Genomic DNA, 21,395 nt, shown 5'->3' with positions numbered 1-21,395 from the left:
GGCAAACGCTCTCACCGCTATGCCACCCATGCTTCCCATGCCATCCCAAATGCCATTTCGTCGAGCATGCGCAGTGAAAATGACAGGGCTCTGGGGCCGAGTGGCCTTTTCTGCCATAAATTTCAACACAGTTATCCCAATTACTTCCTGGAGAATAAATATGGAATAGCCTGCGGACGAGGCCTAATACACTTGTCTTATCTAATATCTAGTAATACTAAAAGTATGCACCAATGGGCTACGCTAGGTGTTCCACGCTCTTTCTGTGACCTAGGAGCTAATACACATTGACAAACAAAAAAAAAATGCATCAACTTTTAAAATAGTTTTATTTTTTATACTTCTGGTGGGTTAAGAAGAACGAATGTCACGCAATGATATTAATATTTAGCTTTAAAATAATTATTGGTTTTCGATATATACAGCATCATTCAGTACATTATGGCGTACTAATGCTAGAAAATATGTACATTCTGGGATAATATAACCAATATTTACAATCCATATGTTCGGATTTCCAGCTCGCTTATAATCAACATTATGAAATCTACTTTTTACTGTGTTAAATTGCCCTATAACACTATTACGTAACACAAAACAGTCTATTGTTTTAACGATAGGGATTATGGTCGCTAGAGGGGGACAGAAAGAAAACATTACGATAATAAGAAAATATCATTTTAAAACATCGAAAGGTAAATATTGACACACAATATAGAAAAAATATGGAAACTTAGATAATTCGAAACCAAACTTTCGAAGGAAAAGATGTAAACATGCTATGACGTAATAGTGTTATAGGGCAATTAAACCTTTTTTTAATTCCATTATTCTAAGAATCCTGCGTTCTGATTTGCTGTTGGAGCGGAAGGTATTTTCTACCTCACACTACGGTGCGGTATCCAATCCTGAGATATACAACGAATTGACAAACAACAAACAATGGAACAAATTGGACGTAATGTTTTGCCCCTTTCAAACCACGTGTCATTCTCTTGAGAATAAGATTCTCTGTTCGAGTCGTATCCATATTCATGTGTCTTCTCATGTGCAACCGTTAAACAAAGAAATAATACTCTAGGTAATGACACGTGCTCTGAAATCGGAAAACAGTGGATTAGCTCTACTGCAGAAATGCAGGGGGGAATATATATATGTTATTCATCTTTCTAAACTCGGTTCATGTAGCTCGGCCTAATAGCCTCTCTACCCACGTATATTCAAGACATCAGGCAAAGTTTTTCCCTATCCTAACCTAGTACGGAATATAGACACCTTGCATGTGACGTCAAAGCAGCTCGATCTGGGGAGCCAAAACAAAGAGAATTCTAATCTCCTGAGAATTGGAACCTATTGTTTTTCCCCCCAGATTGAGCTGCATTCTGACGTGCTGCAAGGGGTCTATTACCAATGGTAGTCATGTTGGCGGTTTTTAACCACTCGGAATTAGTAACTTCCTTGGTTAATATCACGTCTACATAAAACAATTGCTTCCGATTGGTGGATTGGCACAATTAATTAAATTTTCTTTCTTTTTTTACTGGCGTCAGAAACGTTTATTTTATGTAGATATATTATTAATGGAAATACCACCTTAGTTCTCGAAGAATAAGAAATACCTCTTGCATTTGATGAAAGTGGTATTTTGCATTCTAAAATTCTTCTCGAACGGTAGTATTTCCCTACTCATTGTACACTCAACAAAATTACTCGACCCTGATTGGTCGAGAGGAGTACAATTATAGCGTTAATTGTACTCCGTAGGAGTACCGAATTAAGTCGCTATGGAAACACGGCCAAAACAATGTCAACAGCGGCAAAAAATTATATATATATATATATATATATAAAAGCCGTAAAAACTAATAAGAGCTAATCATTTTTATGCATTTCAGTTGCGCGATGAACTGAAAATCGGCCGTCAAATAGACAAAGATGAACGGCGTCGCTTCGCATGTTTTACTGAAATTTTGTTGAGTGAACTATAAACAAAAATCGCACGATCTTCTCGTACAATTTGGAATTAATAGACACTCGTAATGTTTTGAAGGTTCTTTAATTGCACTCGCCTTCCAAATTGTACTCGAGATCGTGCGATTTCCTATACTAATACTACCAACTTGGGAATGTTACAAACCTGCAATATACTTTTCATCGAAAAATACTCTCAGCAAATTAAATTAAAAGCATGGCTGAGTACTTCTTGCTAGACGTTTCCACACTAAAAACCTTTTTTGCATTAAAAAAATACTTGCAAAGCATTAACTGGTTAAAATTCACTATCAGAATATAACAAGGTCGCCTTTTCTGTATCTTTCTTCTTATGAACATGGTTACCATGACTTCCGTGGTTGCTATGACTACCGTCAATCACAGTCACGTGCATGCCACGTCGAAAAGAGTCAAAGGAATCATAATGTTCTGGTTCTGGATACGCATGCGCATCAAATGAATTTTGAGACTCTAAACCATCAAAGTTCGTGCTTTGATAAGAAGTAGGCATATTGTGGACGACATGGTCCTCGCCAAAGGACTTTGGGTTCTGGGCGTTAGCATAATGCTTGTAGGATCGTGAAAAATTGTGAATAGCGTCGTCTACGATGTCTTTAGGATTCATAGTCTGTTTCAAATTCTTTGAGATACTTTTCAAGGCAATTCCTTGGCCTCTTTCATCCAGCTTTCTTTGACGAAGATAGATAGAATAAGGAAAAGCATAGCGAAGGCAGATTGCGGCGAAGAACATTTCAATACAGATGATAAAGTTTTGATAGCCTGCCGCGATTGTCCCAGCTGAAATATTGTGGTAGGTCCTTATGAATCCTGCTTTCTCGGCCACGGCAAGAACAACACCTGCAGGAAAAGAATGGTGAGTTATTACACATTTTGTCTTCTCAATATTATAAGGTCCATCAGTTCTATGAATGCAAAGGACGTCATGCCGCCATGTTGGAAGAATTCAGTAAAATTAAGAAGCCGGTCAAGTTTAAAGAGGAGAATAATCGATTTTATGAATTCTTATCGAAAAAAAATTCATACCAATGCATGATAATACTCGTGCTCTGGTATCGTGGCCCGTCAAGTTCCTTAAATTTGGATGCGCACACAACCTTGAGAAAACAGTCTATAGTCCACTTCCAAGATATGCTTCGCTTGCGACGCACGAGGGTTTCAATGTGAGGCTACGTGCATAATGCTCAGTGAACCGTGACAGGAGAAAAGAAATTTGCCTTTGTTTCTTTCTTTTGTAGCTATTTTTTCTCGCAATAACTGCAAACCAAAAAGTATCCTACCTATTTGGCTTTGCCTCAAAGTGTATAAACTCCGCCCATTCCAAAAAATAATTAATTAATTAATGGAATTTAGCACTAGCATTTCTACATTGTAGCTCTTCGTCTGCTTAAATTCCAATTGGAATTTAATTAGAAGTTGATTTTTGCGGAGGGAGGAAAACCGGAGAACCTTGAGAAAAACCCTCGAAGCACAGGAGGGAACCAACAAGCAGCTCTATTACACATACGACACCGAGTCCGCGAATTTGAACCCAGGTGCGCATCGGTGAGATAAATATCTATATAATGATTTCCTTAGTGATCTTTGTAGAAGGGCCTTACCTTGCCAAAATGAAAGAAAAATAACCGACTTGACAGTGAAGAACTTTAATACAGGATAATATGGAGATAAGAGGTCTTTAGTCGCTTGGTAGAACAAGAATAAAGCATACAGAGCCAGCGTCACACTAATATTGTACACAATAACAATATACAAATAGCCACGGTCAGCCCTGAAAATAAAGCATAAAATAGAAGATTAGTTGTTATGATCTGCAGGACTATAGCCTGACTGCCTGACTGCCATGGTGCGCAACATTAACTCCGACAAGATTCCTTGTTCTGGGCCCCCTGCGCAGTTGCACGGTTATATAAAATAGGCTTTGATTGGTTTTATTACAAGCGTTCTGATTGGTTTGTCGAAGAGTATTTCACAAAATGATGACCAAAAACAGGGAATCAAGATGGATGGACGGACGGATGGAGTAAGGGCCGATGGATGGAGGGAAGGACGGACAGATGGAGGGATGGAGGGAGTGAGGGAGGGATGGAAAGATGGAGGGAGGGGCCGACAGATGGAGTGAGGGACCGACGGATGGAGTGAGGGACCGAAGGATGGAGGTAGGGACCGACGGATGAAAATTTGAATTGATGAATGGATGCATCCATGGATTGATGAATGTCAGATGCATTTCTCACCTCCAGTCACCATCAGAGTAATAACCAAGTGGCTGTAGAATAAGAGTTATAACAGCCATAATAGGTTTAATCACACAGTACTGTAATGTTGCCTGAAAAAAATTGAATTAAACTTATAGTGAGCTAGGGAAAACAGTGAATTGAACACAACTTATGCAAACCAAGTACCACTGTCTGCAGTATAGTGAATCATGAATGGCTCACATGGTTGGTCACAAGACTATTGTGCAGGAGTTCATGGCTGAAGCCTTGGCTGGATCAACATTTAGGGTCTTAAAGTATCTGAGTACAAGGTGCTACCATTGCTCTAAAAATATTTGCAAATGGTTTGATCTTCACTTGGCTCGGATGACAAAATAAAATAGTGGCCGCGTCTCATTTCGAGACTAAAAATAGAAGGCCACAAGTTTATCAGTTGTGACTGTCATTCATCACCCTCTCTAAATAAGGTTGATTTATTTATTTCATTGTTTATATTACATATTTGGAAACATATTTAGGCAATTCAATCTAGATCTACTAATCTTCCTATACATCAGAAGATATAACTAGCTAAAAACTAGTGTGAGCTGTGTCTGTGTTTCTAATGAAACAGTAATGATGAAAAGGTAAATTATACACCGTGAAAAGATGAAAAAACTTACTGACGTTTCGGACATTAGTCCTTTGTCTTCGTCTTTTCACGGCGTAAAGTTTAAATTTACATTTCTATACATCGGTCAAGAGGGAGTCTCTGGAGGAACAACAAAAGTTACTGTTTGCTGAGCAATTCCAAGAGCACATCAAATCTGAACAAAAAAGGTACTGTATCTTTGGTACTCACCCTCTTACAAAATCTAAGAAAAAGTATTGTGTACTGGCTACCAGCCAAGCAGCAGGTACAGTAGAGCCAACTTGAACTAGAACAGAAATACATTGCATTACTGAATAGTACGGGGAAGGGAGTTATCAAGATTAAGTTAGAGAAAAAGCATTACAATTCACCATGAATAAGGTGTATTTGTGACCCACAATCCCTCCTTATTGTTGGATTTGCTGTGAGAATAATTATTACTGATGTCCTCATTCTTAAAAAAATGTTTTCTTTAGGTACAAAGAGATATTGTTTCTGGCCTTAGACTTCACCAGGTTACTTACCGAAAAGGGATCAAAGGTGACTATGCTTGACCTAAGTATTGGATCCCATTACTGCAATTTTCATAAATGTGAACTCTGTGTATGTGAGCTGCATGATGAAATTTGGTTTTTCGCTGCCGTCAATCAAACGTAATCAGTCGGTACCTTTCACATTTTTGACTGGCAGCAGCGAAAAACCAAATTTCAGCGTGCAACTCAGAGACACAGAGTTTGCATGTTTATGGAAATTGTAGTAAACTAATTTCATTTTTTTTAGTTGCGTGGGAGGTAAAAACGTGAGGTAAAAACGTGGTGGAAAGGTTGGTAATCATGTACCTGTGTGAAGTGTTTGCAACGATGCAGAACACCAAGCAAAAGGAAAAATGGAAACTTTTTACAGGGTTTTTTCAAGTCTTGCTATTGGCTGATGCATGACCAATGATCAGCCAACCCTTGGCAAGGGCAGATCCAGAATGTTTTGAAGGGGGGGTCTCAGGGGTAAATTTTGTGGGCAAAGGAATCCCAGTCGCATTTTTACCACAGGAAGCCCATTTGACCTCAGGAATGACAGGGGGGTCGCGACCCCCCGACCCTCCCCCTGGATCCGCCCTTGCTTGGCTAACTGTTCAAAGTTTGTGCTGAGGTTCAATCCCGACTTGAAATTCAAGAAGTTATTTAAGGAGTTTTCAAGGACCCCAAAATGATTTTTCAAGGAACATGTGCAGCCAACTAAGCCATTAATTAACATAGTTTTTGCACGTGGCCGACTTTCTGAGACGTTTTCAGTGCCCCTCATAAAAGGGAAGAAATATCTGGTTGATATTGTATTTTGTATATAGTTGTAGGCCAATCGGTATGGATCAAAACCTGTCAAAACATTTCGGATGTAACAGAAACATGAACACAGTAATAATGTTTAAACTCACTGAATTGGTTTTCCTCTAATCTCAGTCATGATAGCCATCTCTCCACCGAGATACTCATAACACAGACTCAAGAAGTTGTAGATCACAAATGCTGCAATTAAAGAATCCAAGACAATGAGGGATAGTCATTATATATGCCTAGATTAGATTAGCTCTTATAAAATTTTCAAATCAATCAGTATACTTAATATATATCACAAAAATCTCCTACATAAAAATGGAGCTTAACAAAAAATGGAATTGGAAATATATGAGGTGTAAGACATTTGTGGGGGGCTTTGTGTCCTTTTGTTCCCACACTTAATTGCTGTACTATATATCTGCAGTGTATCAAATATATGAATCTTAGCATTCTAACATAATCTATAATGTATTGTGTAGTTCCAGAAAATATCCATACGCCCACCACGTAGGGAATTTGTAAAAGGACCCCCCTACCCTCAGCAACTTCCAATTTTCTTCTCCATACGAACTCTGTAATTTTGTTCTTTCTTTGACCCCCCTCCCCTCCAGAATTTCCAATTTCCTCCGTGCGTGAGTTATAGATATTTTCTGGAACTACACATTTACCTTCATAGCAATCTCTGATGCTATCTGGCTCAGCCAGGAGTCAAATGCATAGATTGGAACAATAATTAATATAACTATTTACCTTCATAGCAATCTCTGATGCTATCAAAATAAACATAGTAGGACTGCTCAAAAAACATCAGGCTGAGCCAAGAGTCAAATGCATATATTGGAACAATAATTAATATAACTATTTACCTTCATAGCAATCTCTGATACTATCAAAATAGACATAGTAGGACTGCTCAAAAAACATCAGGCTGAGCCAGGAGTCAAATGCATAGATTGGAACAATAAATAATATCCTGACAATCCATCTCTGTTCACTTGGGTTTGTGTAGTAACTTAGATGCTGATATATCTGGGGGGTAAACACAGTAACATCTAAGGATTAGTGCACAATACATAACGTAACCAGGGCTTGGGAGTAACAGCTAGCTCCCGGGGGGTACTCTGCCAGGATATGGGTAGGGGTGTTCTGCTATGATTCTGAAAGGGGTACCCTGTTTATGACAAAAGATATAATTAATTGCACTGAATTCCTGTTTCTATTGTCGTGTCAGCTCTCTATTGTCTCCTTTTTTGACAATCATAATGGCCAGTTTCGGTCAATACGCCCAAGTAGAACCCCTGAATATGACAGGAAACTCAGGAAGAACTTGGAACTTGAGTGAAATTGCAAACCCTGTTTATGACAAGAAGCTGGAAAAACCATGCCTTGTTCAGCGAATCATCCCAGTATATTCCATATGGGAGTACCCCCCCTCCCCCGGGAGCTAGCTGCAACGTGATGAGACAAGATGGAAGTTTTAGGCGAAAAAAAAACAACAACAAAATACATGTATGAAATTTTGCTCTTTGTAGGATATTAGGTATATATCGCCGACTGTGTGCCAACATTTGATTGATATTTTTCTCAGCCTAATAAAATAATGTATGTCATTTGATAGAATTATTTTATTTGAGAAAAATAATGTTAGTACATGTTTGCATAATGTACTGTTGCAATATATTGTCTCATAATATAAAAATATATGGAATAATTTGTAAATTCTAGTACAGTTTTCAAAAGCTTGTGAAACAAGGTGTATATTAGTCAGATAAACACGATAGAATTAGGTAGAAATGGTGCTAAATATACAAAAGTGCACATATTTCATGGGTTTATGAAAACCACGCTCATAAATGTGTATGGTTTTCAGGTGGTGATACAAATGAATAGTGAATCAAATGACTTTACACAATACTATCCTATATTATTATACATCTTACTCATGATCACTATCTCCCTTGGCATTGGCCAAGAGCCGTCAGCCAATCCCTAATTCCTTTGAACTTGACATAATAAATGCAATATCTGTATAAGTTTTCCTGCAGATATTACATTTATCATGTTCATTTAAAGGTCACAAAATAGATATTGAAATGTATGTTGCTAAATTAAAAGAAGAATTACATCTTTATTCTTGAGTTTTTAAATGTTTAATAAAACAATATTATTGAATTTGGTTTTCACATCATATTGGTAACAAAATTCAAAAAAAATTATTATTAGTCATAGTTCAAATAGATTAACTGATAATATAAAGATATGAAATTTGTAATAAATATTTTTTTAAAGGTAAAAAAAACAACAAGAAAAATAACCTACAGATCACCGCCATCTGCCTACAGATATGACTATTGACTGCTGAAAAAATTGCTGGCACATGCTAGTAGCTAGGAATGATCATCGATAGGTTCTTGACCAATGGGAATTCAGATACTGAGTACAATGTATAATATTAACGTTAATTATCAAGATCTAGGCCTTTTTATCGGCCTCAGCCTTTGGCTTTGGCTCACATACAGCCTTGGTTTTGATAATTTACAATATTATGCTCAACCCCATTCAATAACTGTATATATTACAACCTTTAGATATATATATCACCAATGACAATAATTGTAATATAAAATGTGTTTCAATATATAGTTTACAAAATACTAGGGCTCGAAATAGGAAATTTATATTAGCCTGCCATAGAAGATAAAGGAGCATGATAAAAGGAGGTCATTCCAGTAAATTTTGCATGCCATTTTATTATTCATTTGGCAGCACATCCTTATTTTTGCCTGGCAAACCTGAAATTTGGCCTGTCATTTGGCTACTGGCACACTTTATAATGGTATTCACAATTCAACAATTACAATAAGCAAAACATCTTCACATAAAAAGAAATAAAATATAAAGCGAAAGTAAAATAAAAGAACAAATGAAATAACAACTTCATATTACAGTGAACTTGGAAAAACAATAACGATACAAAATGGCATAAAATATCAACAAAGGAAATTGATATAATGATTTTACGACAATATTTTATTCTGCTTGAAATATTGCTCTTTGAATTTTAAATTTTCACAATGCAATTTGTGACAATATATTGTATACAGTCGACATATATTCAAAACAAATGTAAATGCATCTAAGATACTCAGCTTTTAAATTGCCACGTAGCTTACAGCAGAAAATTGTTAAGACATCTAGGATATATATAAATACATACTAACTTAAAATTTTAGAACAAAATTTAAACAAGTTCAAGTATTTTGTGCAGGCGATTCAAAAATATATCAAGTTCATTATTTTACTCGTGGCTTCTAGCTGTAGATATGGAATCCGTTGAGGTTTGGTTTATTTTATTACTGAACAAGAAAGAAAGTGTTGTCCAGTATTTATGTACTTATAAAATCATTCGAAAGAAGTTTTAAAGCTTGGAAACTTCGAAGTCAAAACTCCAAACTGTCATTTTCTTCAACGATGTGTGCTTAACGAGTATTCGACTACTTCCCTTCGTTTTTACACCCTTTTCTTAACAACATTATTACTTGAATCCTCTTACCTGGTGACAAGTTATTAATAAAGCCAACATAACAAAAAGTCCTGAGATTCCTCGAGCCGCTGCAGTTTGAAAAAATATTTGTTGACTTTGTAGGACTTGTGGTGTCGTTACGTTTGTTGGCGGAAATATGGTAGAAATATTGGTTATATCGGCTGTAAAATCCATCATGATGGTTGTTGAAGCTGTATGGAGGTCAGTCTAATAAATAGAAGTTACTTTAGTTCGATTTTAGCCATAGAAAACAGAGACTAATGTGAATATTTAACCGTCGTCTTTTCCAAGGTTCACTTTCCTTTGGTTCTATTTTTAGAATGTGATTAACAACAGACATGCGCAGTAGAATAGGTCAGCGGTTTGAGGTCAATGACTGGGCTCACTTTCATTTTGATGGCCAAAAATAAGCCTGAAGCGAGATGACGTTTTACCCCCGTCTCTAGACCATAATCCTTTTCACATTGCTTTTGTTCTTTAATTATGACTATTGTTCCTGTATTCTCTAAGGAATCAAAAATTTTAATATGAAAGAATTTTAGAAACTATTATGGTATAGAGTAGGGGGTAACTGACGTCATCTCGCTTCATAGGGCTTATTAGTACGTTAAAAAAAAAACAGACATCCTTTCGTTCCACGTCTGTTTTCTCAGGCTATGTTGGGCGTATAATGTTTATTTTTGGGAATAAGATTCTTTGTTTGAGTCGTATCCATATCATGTGTCTTCTTTTGCGGTTAAAACAATAATATTCAAGGGGATGACACTACGTGGTCTGAAGTGGGAATTCCAAGGACTTTAATAGCAAATGATGGTCGATGGTCATGCGATGTCACGGCTTTCACGGAACCAAGTTGGGAGACAGGAACAAAATTATATTTTTCACATTTCACCCCCTTTTTTTCAATCTCAAAGAACTGAGCGACTCGGCTTGAGCCTTAAACCCTCGAGAAGACACAAAAATCTCGTTATTAAATGGACAGCTAGTTGCACGGCCCTGAAATCAGTTTTAGTCCCATATATTTACTGAGTAAAGGGACTGCACACAGCATGGTTTTGAGGCCGTCGGGGGAAATCCTCACCCCCACTCCCCGCGCGAACAAAGCAGCAGGGCCTAACGACTGGACTGACTCTAGGCTGGAAAAGAGGCACTGTTAACATCCCGGGGTGTTAACAGTCTAATCTAGAGTGGGAACGTGAAATCGGAAATTTATATGGGAAGGGGGAGTCTGTATGTACGGGTCTTCACTACACCGAATCGAAATATGGCAACCACTTTGAATCACCATTGGCTGGACTGACTAGCCTTGTGCTCACGTGGAGACGCTTTTATTTTTCCATGTGTGTACGATGCTAGAGAGTCCAGAGCAATGGTTATTCAAAGTGGTCATATTTCGATATTTCAACAGCCCTATGCTTAACCCATGCAATCCATAGTTCGATTCGGTGTAAGGCTAGTCAATCCGGTGGTTTAAATCCATCGCAATCACGTTTTAAAGCCTACCTTCCTTCTCGACACCGTGGCATTTGTTGCCCTGTCTTACACGACCTTACACTACAAGTGAATCTGATGATAGCTAGAACCAATTCATCGAAATTAATCAATGCCGACTACTTAAAATCCCTGCCACAGATGCCCCGATTCCACGTCTCCCTGTCACACATTCACGCTGTTAAATCTAGTATGTTAATTCTCGACACTTCTCTTGTGATCTGCCAATCCCCAAGCGCTTTATAACTCCACACAGCACAGCAAGTTATATATTTCTTTTATAAAATACAAATTACAAGAATGACGAAACTGAAAGTACGCGCGCGTGCTGTGTTCTCTCATAAAGCACGCGCTCCCAACCAATCAGAACGCGATATTTTGAAAAATCATTTTATACAAAATTTTCATTGGAGGTCTAATGATTGAGTATCGCATAACCGAGAGGCCGTCAAGGTCTACCCATTTGCAAATATGATTACAAAGGCAGCAACTATCTTGGGTGATTTAACATCAAAAATTGGTGCTATAGGGGCTTGAAACCACACGACCTCGTTCACAATATCCCAATGCTCAACCCATGCAAACTATGGTCCCTGGTGTGTATCGGACCAATCATTTTTCTATATCCTTTTTGCACCCCCCAAAAAGACTGAAACCTCTGGACCAGTGCAAATATGCACATATATGTGGCACAGGCGAATCTACTGAAGAAGTTTACTGGATGCCTTTCAAAAATGCGGGATCAACATGTGTAGGAGGTCATTGCCAGGTGATAATATGACCACGCCCTCAAAATCCTGGATCGTCCGAGGATCGCATCAAATAAAGAAACTACACCTATACCATCAAATAAAAAGTTTAATGAGGTCTGGTTAAGAGTTTTCATTTAACAAATGACTCTTAGGGATGAATTTGTGAGAAACATTTGTAAAACACTTATAGCTTTAAATACAATCACTTACGCATCATATAAAATGTCATCAGTTTTCTCTCGTTCGTTTTAAGACCAAATAAACAAAATTATAACAAAAGCAAAGACAATTACGAATTGTTTACTGTGCAGACAAGAAAAACCGAGCAGAGCACATAACTGTGATACGCTTTAATTATGGAATATCTTGAATCCTGAGTGATTAGAGGTTCTAAAGGACAAAAAAGCGCTCTATTCCCAGTCTTTCTTGATATCAAATGCCCATTCCCATTCAAGATGAACATGTTTATCATCATCAATGAATTTGCTTTTTACTACATAGTGCCCTCGTGCTAACATTCCTTTAGGGGCCTCGTCACTGGGGGTTAAAAATGTATGGGGTTCTTTCTTAGGTCCATAACTACCAACCATGAACGAAGTTTTATCAACTGAAAGAACAAGTTGGAGAGTACTTTAAAGACCAAACAAACAAAATATTGCATGATTGTAATACACCTATTGAGCTTGGGTGGGTGTAATGGGTGGGTGTAATGGGTGGGTGTAATGGGTGGGTGTTACTGTAATGGGTGGGTGTTACTGTAATGGGTGGGTGTTACTGTAATGGGTGGGTGTAATGGGTGGGTGTAATGGGTGGGTGTAATGGGTGGTGTAATGGGTGGATGTTACTCTAATGGGTGGGTGTTACTCTAATGGGTGGGTGTTACTGTAATGGGTGGGTGTTACTGTAATGGGTGGGTGTAATGGGTGGATGTTACTCTAATGGGTGGGTGTTACTGTAATGGGTGGGTGTAATGGGTAGGTGTGATGGGTAGGTGTAATGGGTGGGTGTAATGGATGGGTGTAATTGGTGGGTGTTACTGTAATGGGTGGGTGTTACTGTAATGGGTGGGTGTAATGGGTAGGTGTAATAGGTGGGTGTAATGGGTGGGTGAAATGAGTGGGTGAATTGGGTGGGTGTAATGTTTTCCCATTTTCAAACATGTGTCGTTCTTTAGAGAATTAGTGATAACAAGGTTGAAGGTTAAACTATGTCAAGTTGGCAATGCAGTGCATTCTCAGACTGTTTTCAGGCACAAGATAGACATCTTAGAAATACGTCCCCTAAAACAGTCCACAATGCACTGCAATGTCAACTTGATCCAGGCTTTTCTCAACCTCAGAATGTCTAATAAATGTCACTTTTGTAAAAAGTGGGGTGGTATTGCCCCCCCCCCCCCCCACCCCATACATTGTTTATGTAATATATACAGTATGAATGAGTGGCCGTGTTGTATCAGATAGCCTCGAGTTTGTATATCTGATGCAACACGGACACGAATACTGTAGATTGCTTGTCAAACGTCTAGGTTAGTTCCTTTGTGTTTCACTAAAATATTCAAAACTAAAGTGAATCTGGCCAAGAAAATCCAAGTTAAAGTTTATGCAAATGAACACAATTTTGTATCAGATTTACAACACTCTTCACAGTCGTGATTTCTGTTGTGTTTTCTTCATGAATTATTAATAAGTTTGACAATTTTAAATAGTTTCTTTCTTAGAAGTATAGTGGTTGTATCAGTGGCAGATCATGGATTGTAAAATGGAGGGAGGGAGGGGGGGGGGGGGGGGGGGGGTCCAAGATGGTTGACTGTAGATTAACAAGGGGGGCTCCAATATAACATGAAGGAGATTCCAATTTCATTCTACTGGGCATAAATAACTCGAAACAAAAGGAACCACCCCTTGGTCATGCCACAGTGTATAATAAATATTATCATGTTTTTGTAAATATTTGATCCCATTACTGCAATATTCATAAACGTGTGAACTCTGTGTCTTCAAGCTGCATACTAAACATTTTTTTCCTCTGCCGCCAGTCAAAAATATGAAAGGTACCGATTGATTAGGTTTGATTGATGGCAACGAAAAACCAAATTTCATCATGCAGCTCACATACACAGAGTTCACATTTATGAAAATTGCAGTAATGGGATCCAATACTTAGGTCAAGCATAGTCACCTTTGATCCCTTTTCGGTAAGTAACCTGGTGAAGTCTAAGGCCTGAAACAATATCCCTTTGTACCTAAAAAAAAATTTTTTTTTAAATGAGGACACCAATACTTCTTACAGCAAATCCAACAATAAGGATGGTTTGTGGGTCACAAGTACACCTTATTTATCAATTGACATGGTTTTCTTTGTTATTCACAAGGCTTTAATTTTGTTATAACCCTCATTATAAATGCGAGGTCAATATATAGTGATTAACCCGGTTAATAGAGAGTTTTAGATTGACTTTTTTTCTCCCCGCAAACAGCGAACGTGACCACATTTTCATTGTTTTCCTGTATTTTGCTTTACCTTTTACAAACCTTCTCCCCAAAGACAAATATTCTTTTGTTTTTCTACTACTTAGACTTTTTTGCGATTCTTTTTAAGATATTTAAAATGTGTTTTTAATGGTCAACTGTTGTCTCACGTTTGCCGTGAACGTAAATCTAAAACTCTCTAATAACTATATATTGACTTCACATTTATAATGAGCAATTCAGTTCAATTCATCATTCATAGAAAACCTTCTCAGTTGATAAATAAAATACTTAATTACCTTGAACGTCGGCAATAACCCTATACATCCCTCGGGCCTGTGGCCTTTGGGATGTATATGGCTTTTTTTTTTGTATTTTATTTGTATATGGCTTATTGCCTCTGTTCTCGGTAATTAACTCTTACTTATTCATGGTGAATTTTAATATGGCACCTATGATTGTTAAGCCTGAAAGGGGATGGGGAGAGGAAAGGGTTAGGATTTGACAGACTTATGGTTGACCCCATGGTCAGGATTTTGATATACTTTGCTCTACCCAGGGTGGGGAAGTATTGTCCTGAGTCCTTTTAAAGAGTTGCCTTTATTTTACAGCATAATTGTTTGATGTTAAGTATGGAAATACTTGTTGAGATATAAAGTTGTCTTTATGGGGAAATTTGACTTAAATTGACTGCAACTGTTGTCCCAGGGGTGTTGATTTTGACTTTTTTTTTTGGCAAAAAATGTCACTCCCCAACAACCCTTGCTATTACTTTTTAAGCATTCAAACATCTGCCATTTTGTTTCTAAAAATAGTAAGAGACAACAAGACTCATGCTCAAATACCCCCTCCATGAGGTAAATAAATCTGTACGTGTAGTTCCTGAAAGTATCTTGCCCCAAAGAAGGAAATTGGAGCCAGCCCATACCACTCGGAACGAGTTACATGATTGGATTAAAAAACAATAGATTAGTTATCCAAGCAATAGCACTAAACGTCACCTTACAAAAGCGGTACTGTACTTAGGGAGCAATGAAAATCCAGCTTTCAAGCGGTACTGGATTACTAGGAAATTGATAAGGATCAGCTTCCTCTCCTCCCCCCAACACACACACACCCCCCCAGAAATTCCAATTTTCTTTTATACAAACTTTGTAATTTTGTTCATTCTCTTACCCACATCCCCCCCTCCCCCACCCCTACTACTTGGTGTGTGTGTGGAGGGGGAGGGGGTATGGATAATTTCTGGAACTACACAATGATATTTATTAGGTCTGTATTCATTTTTGTTCAACATGGTTATAGAGTAATTTTTGTAAGAGTAGGAAATACTAAGGCAAATTCATTGCCATACTGCATGCTACTGTAGCCATAACTACATGTTTTTACAGCATGTTATGCCATGCACATGTTGTAAGTCAGTTGCTTCCCACTCGTACAAAAACTGCACTAATATATCCAAATCTGTACTCTTCAGTACTTGACTATATTCTACTTGCCAAATATTTCATATTAATTTTTTTGATTACATTTGAACAAATACAATCCAATTTATTCATATTATAGTGCAAATGGAGATATAAGAGGTTAAGCCTGTAAAGAATACCAAGTCCAGGAATGGAACCCGGGTGAAAATGGTTAGACAAGCATTCTCGCCGCAGATACCTCCCATACTTCAAAAACAACAAGCATTAGACCAGGAAATATTTGAAGGAAAAAAAAAAAACAAATAAATAATAATTAAGCAAATATTAGGGAAATTCTTGTTATAACAGATAAAATATTAGATAAAATGCAAAGAATTTTAGATTCAGTCAGCCGCTAAAACCAAGGAGCAAACGATATACACCTATTACCAAAAAAGTCATCCGTTAGAGATCTGAAATCTGAAATCTGAGACCAAGTAGCATGCTGCAAATCATAATTTATTTAAAGCCAAACAACAGTTTCCTTTTAGATTGGGATATGAACCATGACCTTGGAGTCAGGAATGTGATTTTGGTATTTCAGCCAGAAAAAATGAGCAAAAAAAATGTTTAGTCTCAGATCCCTCACAATCTCAAATCTTGGACTGACAATTTTTCTTAGGAATAGGTACATACTCTTCCCCTTCTTGAAATAGAATACATTAATTCAGAGAGAGTCAACAAGAAATGGCTAGATAGATTGCGGGGTCTTTCATTTTTAAAATAATGAAATAAGTGCAAAATAGTAAAATTCAACTTCTATTAAATTTTGATATAAATTCTCAAATTATATATTGTTTTTTTACTGCCATATTCTTTACTTAAGAACATTCAAAAGTAAAGAACAATTTGGGTTTAAAGGCATAAACTACCCATGGTATAAACGGTACCCATGGAACTGTTCATACTGTGCTTAATTCTGGACAATTTAACCGCATTAAGAACCTCTCGTGCTCAAGGTAACAGAGAATTTCAAAAACAATAAGACACCTTTTACCCAAAAATAATCGAATCTTTTGTGTAACACATTTAATAAGTTACAATACAACGTTACTGCCTAATTAACTAGTCTTATTTGCAAAATAAAAAAATAATAACATGGACGACACACAAAAGCCCGAGAACAAAGACCACGACAAACGACTCGAGCAAAAGGCATGGTGTTTGGGTAGCAATAGAATACAAAAGGTATTAAAATTATGAAAAAATGATCAAAAATAATAGATTTTTGCCCGAGGATAAATTTCCGAATGAACGTCATATTTAGACAGTCATTTTTGAACCTCGAGAAGGCATTCCTGGGATTGATTTCAATAAAAGAAATAGTGATAAATTTAATAGATTTGGCAATAAAATTTTGATATGTGGATTAAAACGCAATCTCAAACATGGATAGATGAGCAAGGTGGTGGATTCAATTTTCGATAGAAGGGTCAAATATTGAATGAACAATGTTAATGATTAACTCACCAAAAACGTAATTTTCAGTCTATACTCAGCTGCTTCCTTTATAACAAATGCTTTTTCCTTTAACTTGGTAAGATCGCCTGAAAACAAGACGGAAAAACTCATTCAAGGATTATTTAGTCGATCAATATAAATGTTTAACGTGACTGAACACATTCCGTAACAGTCGGTCTACTTGCAATTTACCTCTAAGTCAGACATGTAAATAAAGACAAAAACAAAAGATACAATAATTTGTGTCTTGTATTCGAGATAGTAGAGACAAAAGAGTTAAGGAAAAACAAAAAATTTGCTTTAAAATTATACTGACCGGTCAAGTCCACCTCGATGTCGGGTCGACCTTCAACTACCAAAGTTAGTTTTTGAACAATTACGTTCGGTCCTCCTTCAGCGCCTTTAAACAAACCGAGGACAAAACAGATAATATAGACTTAAGAATCTCAATGGATAACGATTAAATCAAGAATAAAACGAGAATGCAGTATGTTTTTGTTACCCGCCGCTTCAGCACCCGCAAGAAGAGCCTGTTTGTAGCGAACCAACGATTCGTCCTCAGCATCGAGCTTTTGAATTTCTTCTAAGGTTTTTTGTGCTGGCGGTTTATATCCTGGAGTCTCTTCTGGCTCTTCATCATCGGGAATAGCCGATGGAGACTGCTCTGATTCTGACATGGTTTGGAGTGAAAGAGGAGTAGAAAGATAAGAAAAGATCTGATGGTCTCAGTTTTGCAAGGAAGTAAAGTCCTTTGCTCGTCTTTGGAACAAAATGGAGTAACACCCCATGACGTCATTACATAAACTCTCTCCACCAATCACATCAAAGAATACATCATCTATAATCAGAACCACAGGAAGCCCAAACTACCTTCAGCAGAAAAAAGTTGTACAAATTCAGCTTTTTCCATGCATCGTTTCATTAGGGAACGTTCATTATTTATTATCAAAGGGGGTATTTGGAGTAAGAAAATAGTAGGCCTTGAAATTTTCATTACTTCACAAAGTGGGGTCTTAAATATGACTGATGAAATGTAAATATAATAATTTTTCCTTTGGCATATGGGGTCAAACAAAATTGCTAAGTAATGCAGGAGTTAGAGTAAAAAAATACGTTGAGCTTTACTATATCATGTGGGCTCCATTTTTATTTCTACAAAAAAAATCATCGTTTATGCCTACTTAACCTCATTCAGATGCACTTGAATGTGGGGCTACGTATTGAAAATCTGTTGTTTCAGTCACTGTGGCTGTCACCTGACACTTCTGGCTGAGAACCTGTGAAAATCCTGTGAAAAATATCTCTGTACATGTATTTTAGAAATTTCACAGGTTTTTCACAGGTTCTCAGCCAGTAGTGTGAGTAGAGAAAGCTCCATCTATTCAAGACTTCAAAGTTCAAATTGAATTTCTTCATTGGTTCTTCATTGGTCCACCAGTGAGACTCAAAGCATTCTTGATTGAATCCTTTGAGTCTCACTGGTGAACCAATGTATGGAAAATGATGATTATTAATCAGATGAATAAAGATTTCATTTATTTTTTTACTCTTTATTCTGATCCCCCTCCCCACCCCCACCCCCCCCCCTCCTCCATTGAGCATGAGAAGGCACATGAATATGACTACATAATATACATAATATTATTCAAACAATGAGTCTCTTTTTCAAGAGAATGACAGGTAAGAGAAATCCAACATCACTATAAAATGATTCTGCAAGTATATAAAGGTTGATCGGTCTTACAGCATATGCCCTGTTAAAGATGTTATGGGGCTTACAAGGGATACATAGATGCCTTATCTAAACACAGTGAAACTCTTCAGAATTTACAATTAGTAATAATAATAATAATAATAATAATAATAATAATAATAATAATAATGACTTGCTATAATACCAAGGGCAGATCCAGCCAAAATTTTATGGGGGGGGGGGGGGGGCTAATTGAGTTTCTTCCGTCAACAAAATGGAAAACAATAAAAGCATCTAATTCTTCAGTTTTGTTTTGTTTTGTTTTTTTTTCATGCTTAAGGGGGCCTACAGCCCCCCTTTGCCCCCCCCCCCCCTGGATCCACCCTTGAATACTTCACTAAAACATAATAATATAACTCTACCCAACTAATCAATCAATTAACTAATACTATGACTAATAATGTGTGCATCAATGGCAAAATGAAATGAAGTACCTGCTTACCTTTAGTTTGATCATCTAAATGATGGCATAATTAAATTGATACCTTAATCAGTTAAAGAATGCAGTATTAAAAGAATACTCCTATAAAGCTATGCCGAGTTCAACTGGTGCACATATATAAAAGTCGGTTTGCCAATAAGCAAAAAATACAGGCAAGAAACTTGGTTTTGCTAAAATATTTAATTATTAAATTATTAAGAATTTTCTAATTTTCTAAAAATTAATAGAAAATATTTTTCAGGCATTGTAGCTATTACAAAAAAACTTTCATACCACCCCTTCCCCCCCCCACCCCCCCCCCCCCCCCCCCCACCCCCCCCCCCCCACCCCCCTCTATAAGGGAATACACTATGTATTACTTTTTCAAAACCAATGAAGTTCAAATGTGCTTACAAAACCTTGTGATGTTTGTATCATACTCACTGTTTGATATTGGACTAAGGTTTTTAGGCTGACCTGATAGGGCTGGGTAAACCTGTAGGGAACTGGGAACGATTTGTCTTTTTTGCTCTGAAAAAAAGGGAATGTTTCAGGTCAACAGCTGGATATGGGAAAAAGACAAATAATAGAAATGAATTTCAGGGAGTACTGATAGAAGGGGCTTGGGGCGCTTCTAAACCTTCCCGCGATTTGCTAATATCCACTAAGTTCTAGATATAGCCTGCAGAGCAGGCGTTCTTCTAATGGGTTTGAGAGGAAGAATCAGGGTTTGGGGTTCCTGTTTCGGTTTTTTTCCCCAAATCCACAAGAACGCCTGCTCTGCAGGCTATTCTAGACATCTTCTGACTTTTGGCCTCATAAATACTAATTAATCATATTATAAATATCAAAACTTAATACTTATTTTAAACTACACTTTTATAAATTTTGGCAGATCTAGAATTTTCAAAAGGGAAGCATATTATTTATAACTAAGGATGAAAGACTGGACTTTATCACGGACGCGGCAACAATGTTAACTGTAACAACAGATTCCCCTCGTAGCCTCGCATTCAATCGCTGGCTTCAGGATGAGGTTAAGCGTAGTTAAACAAAGGTCAAACAAGGTCGGTGGATCGGCCCTCCCTCTCATATCAGAGGTTCAAATGATTGTGTTATCCTAACAGTAAGTTTTGAATGAAGTGTCCTTTTGAAACCGCTAGGTCTCTCTACGCTTGGATCTTGGATCCGCAATTTTTTTTTTTTTTTTTTTTTTTTTTGGCTCGAAAATTCCCGCCAAATGCACAGATAGCCCAGTAAATTAATTAAAAACGACTAAAGATTTTTTAGTCAGGCCCTTTTGGGGCAAGCCTCCCCCCTCCAACTACACCCCTGCATCTGCCTATAATCATCACTATCACCGTTATCATTATATCATCACCTTATCATTATTCTTTATCCTTGTCATCGCGTCATAACTTTCAATGCTTTTTCCTTTCTACAAACCAATTACAATGTATCCAAAAATATCAATTCAAAGTAATACCACAATGAATCATAGTCATTATCACCATCACCGTCAACGTCACCGTCATTTTTTTCCTAATATAGTTTATCTATTCTCGTCTAATTTCTTTCGGTGATTATTTTTCATTTTACAAACCAATTACAACTTATACAAAACAAATTAAAAGTATTTTACTACTTTTTTGTTTCATCCACGATTTTTGACACAAAAAAGTAGTAAAATCATGACTCCCACGAACAAAGAAACTCTTGGAATTAAAAGTAATTCCCCAATGAATGTCCCATAGAGTATTTGTATCTCATGGTTGTAATTCTCTAATAACCCCAGTTGAGCAAATATATTAATCAAAGTGAGTAAAGGTTGACGACGGGGGGTCATGT

At 37.1% G+C, this 21,395-nt stretch overlaps 2 protein-coding genes across 3 annotated transcripts; both read right to left on the bottom strand.

Moving 5' to 3' along the window:
• Window positions 1-312: 312 nt before the first annotated feature.
• LOC116295384 (transmembrane protein 184B) lies at window positions 313-10,039 on the bottom strand. 2 transcript variants are annotated; one of them, XM_031703180.2, is made up of 7 exons: window positions 9,745-10,039; window positions 7,058-7,220; window positions 6,290-6,380; window positions 5,071-5,146; window positions 4,248-4,339; window positions 3,612-3,781; window positions 313-2,850 (listed from the first exon to the last, which is right to left on the bottom strand). In XM_031703180.2, exons 1-7 carry the CDS (start codon window positions 9,910-9,912, stop codon window positions 2,270-2,272), a joined length of 1,341 nt encoding a protein of 446 aa, XP_031559040.1. In that variant the 5' UTR covers window positions 9,913-10,039; the 3' UTR covers window positions 313-2,269. The 2 variants fall into 2 exon arrangements, with proteins under 2 accessions (XP_031559040.1, XP_088888020.1); XM_089031894.1 differs by lacking the exons at window positions 7,058-7,220; window positions 9,745-10,039 and adding an exon at window positions 6,942-7,041.
• Window positions 10,040-12,066: 2,027 nt separating this feature from the next.
• Window positions 12,067-18,156, bottom strand: LOC116295375 (rho GDP-dissociation inhibitor 1). The gene is made up of 5 exons (XM_031703173.2): window positions 17,876-18,156; window positions 17,690-17,773; window positions 17,383-17,459; window positions 14,157-14,220; window positions 12,067-12,585 (listed from the first exon to the last, which is right to left on the bottom strand). The coding sequence occupies exons 1-5, from the start codon at window positions 18,048-18,050 to the stop codon at window positions 12,389-12,391; spliced, it is 597 nt and encodes a 198-aa protein (XP_031559033.1). The 5' UTR covers window positions 18,051-18,156; the 3' UTR covers window positions 12,067-12,388.
• Window positions 18,157-21,395: the final 3,239 nt, after the last annotated feature.

Source organism: Actinia tenebrosa, unplaced genomic scaffold, assembly GCF_029948245.1.
Source record: "Actinia tenebrosa isolate PJP-AT-01 unplaced genomic scaffold, QUT_ActTen_1.0 PGA_scaffold17__23_contigs__length_9995812, whole genome shotgun sequence".
NCBI classification, from domain to species: domain Eukaryota; kingdom Metazoa; phylum Cnidaria; class Anthozoa; order Actiniaria; family Actiniidae; genus Actinia; species Actinia tenebrosa.
The sequence above is the reverse complement of the archived record's forward strand: the minus strand, read 5'-3'. Positions and strand labels throughout refer to the sequence as shown.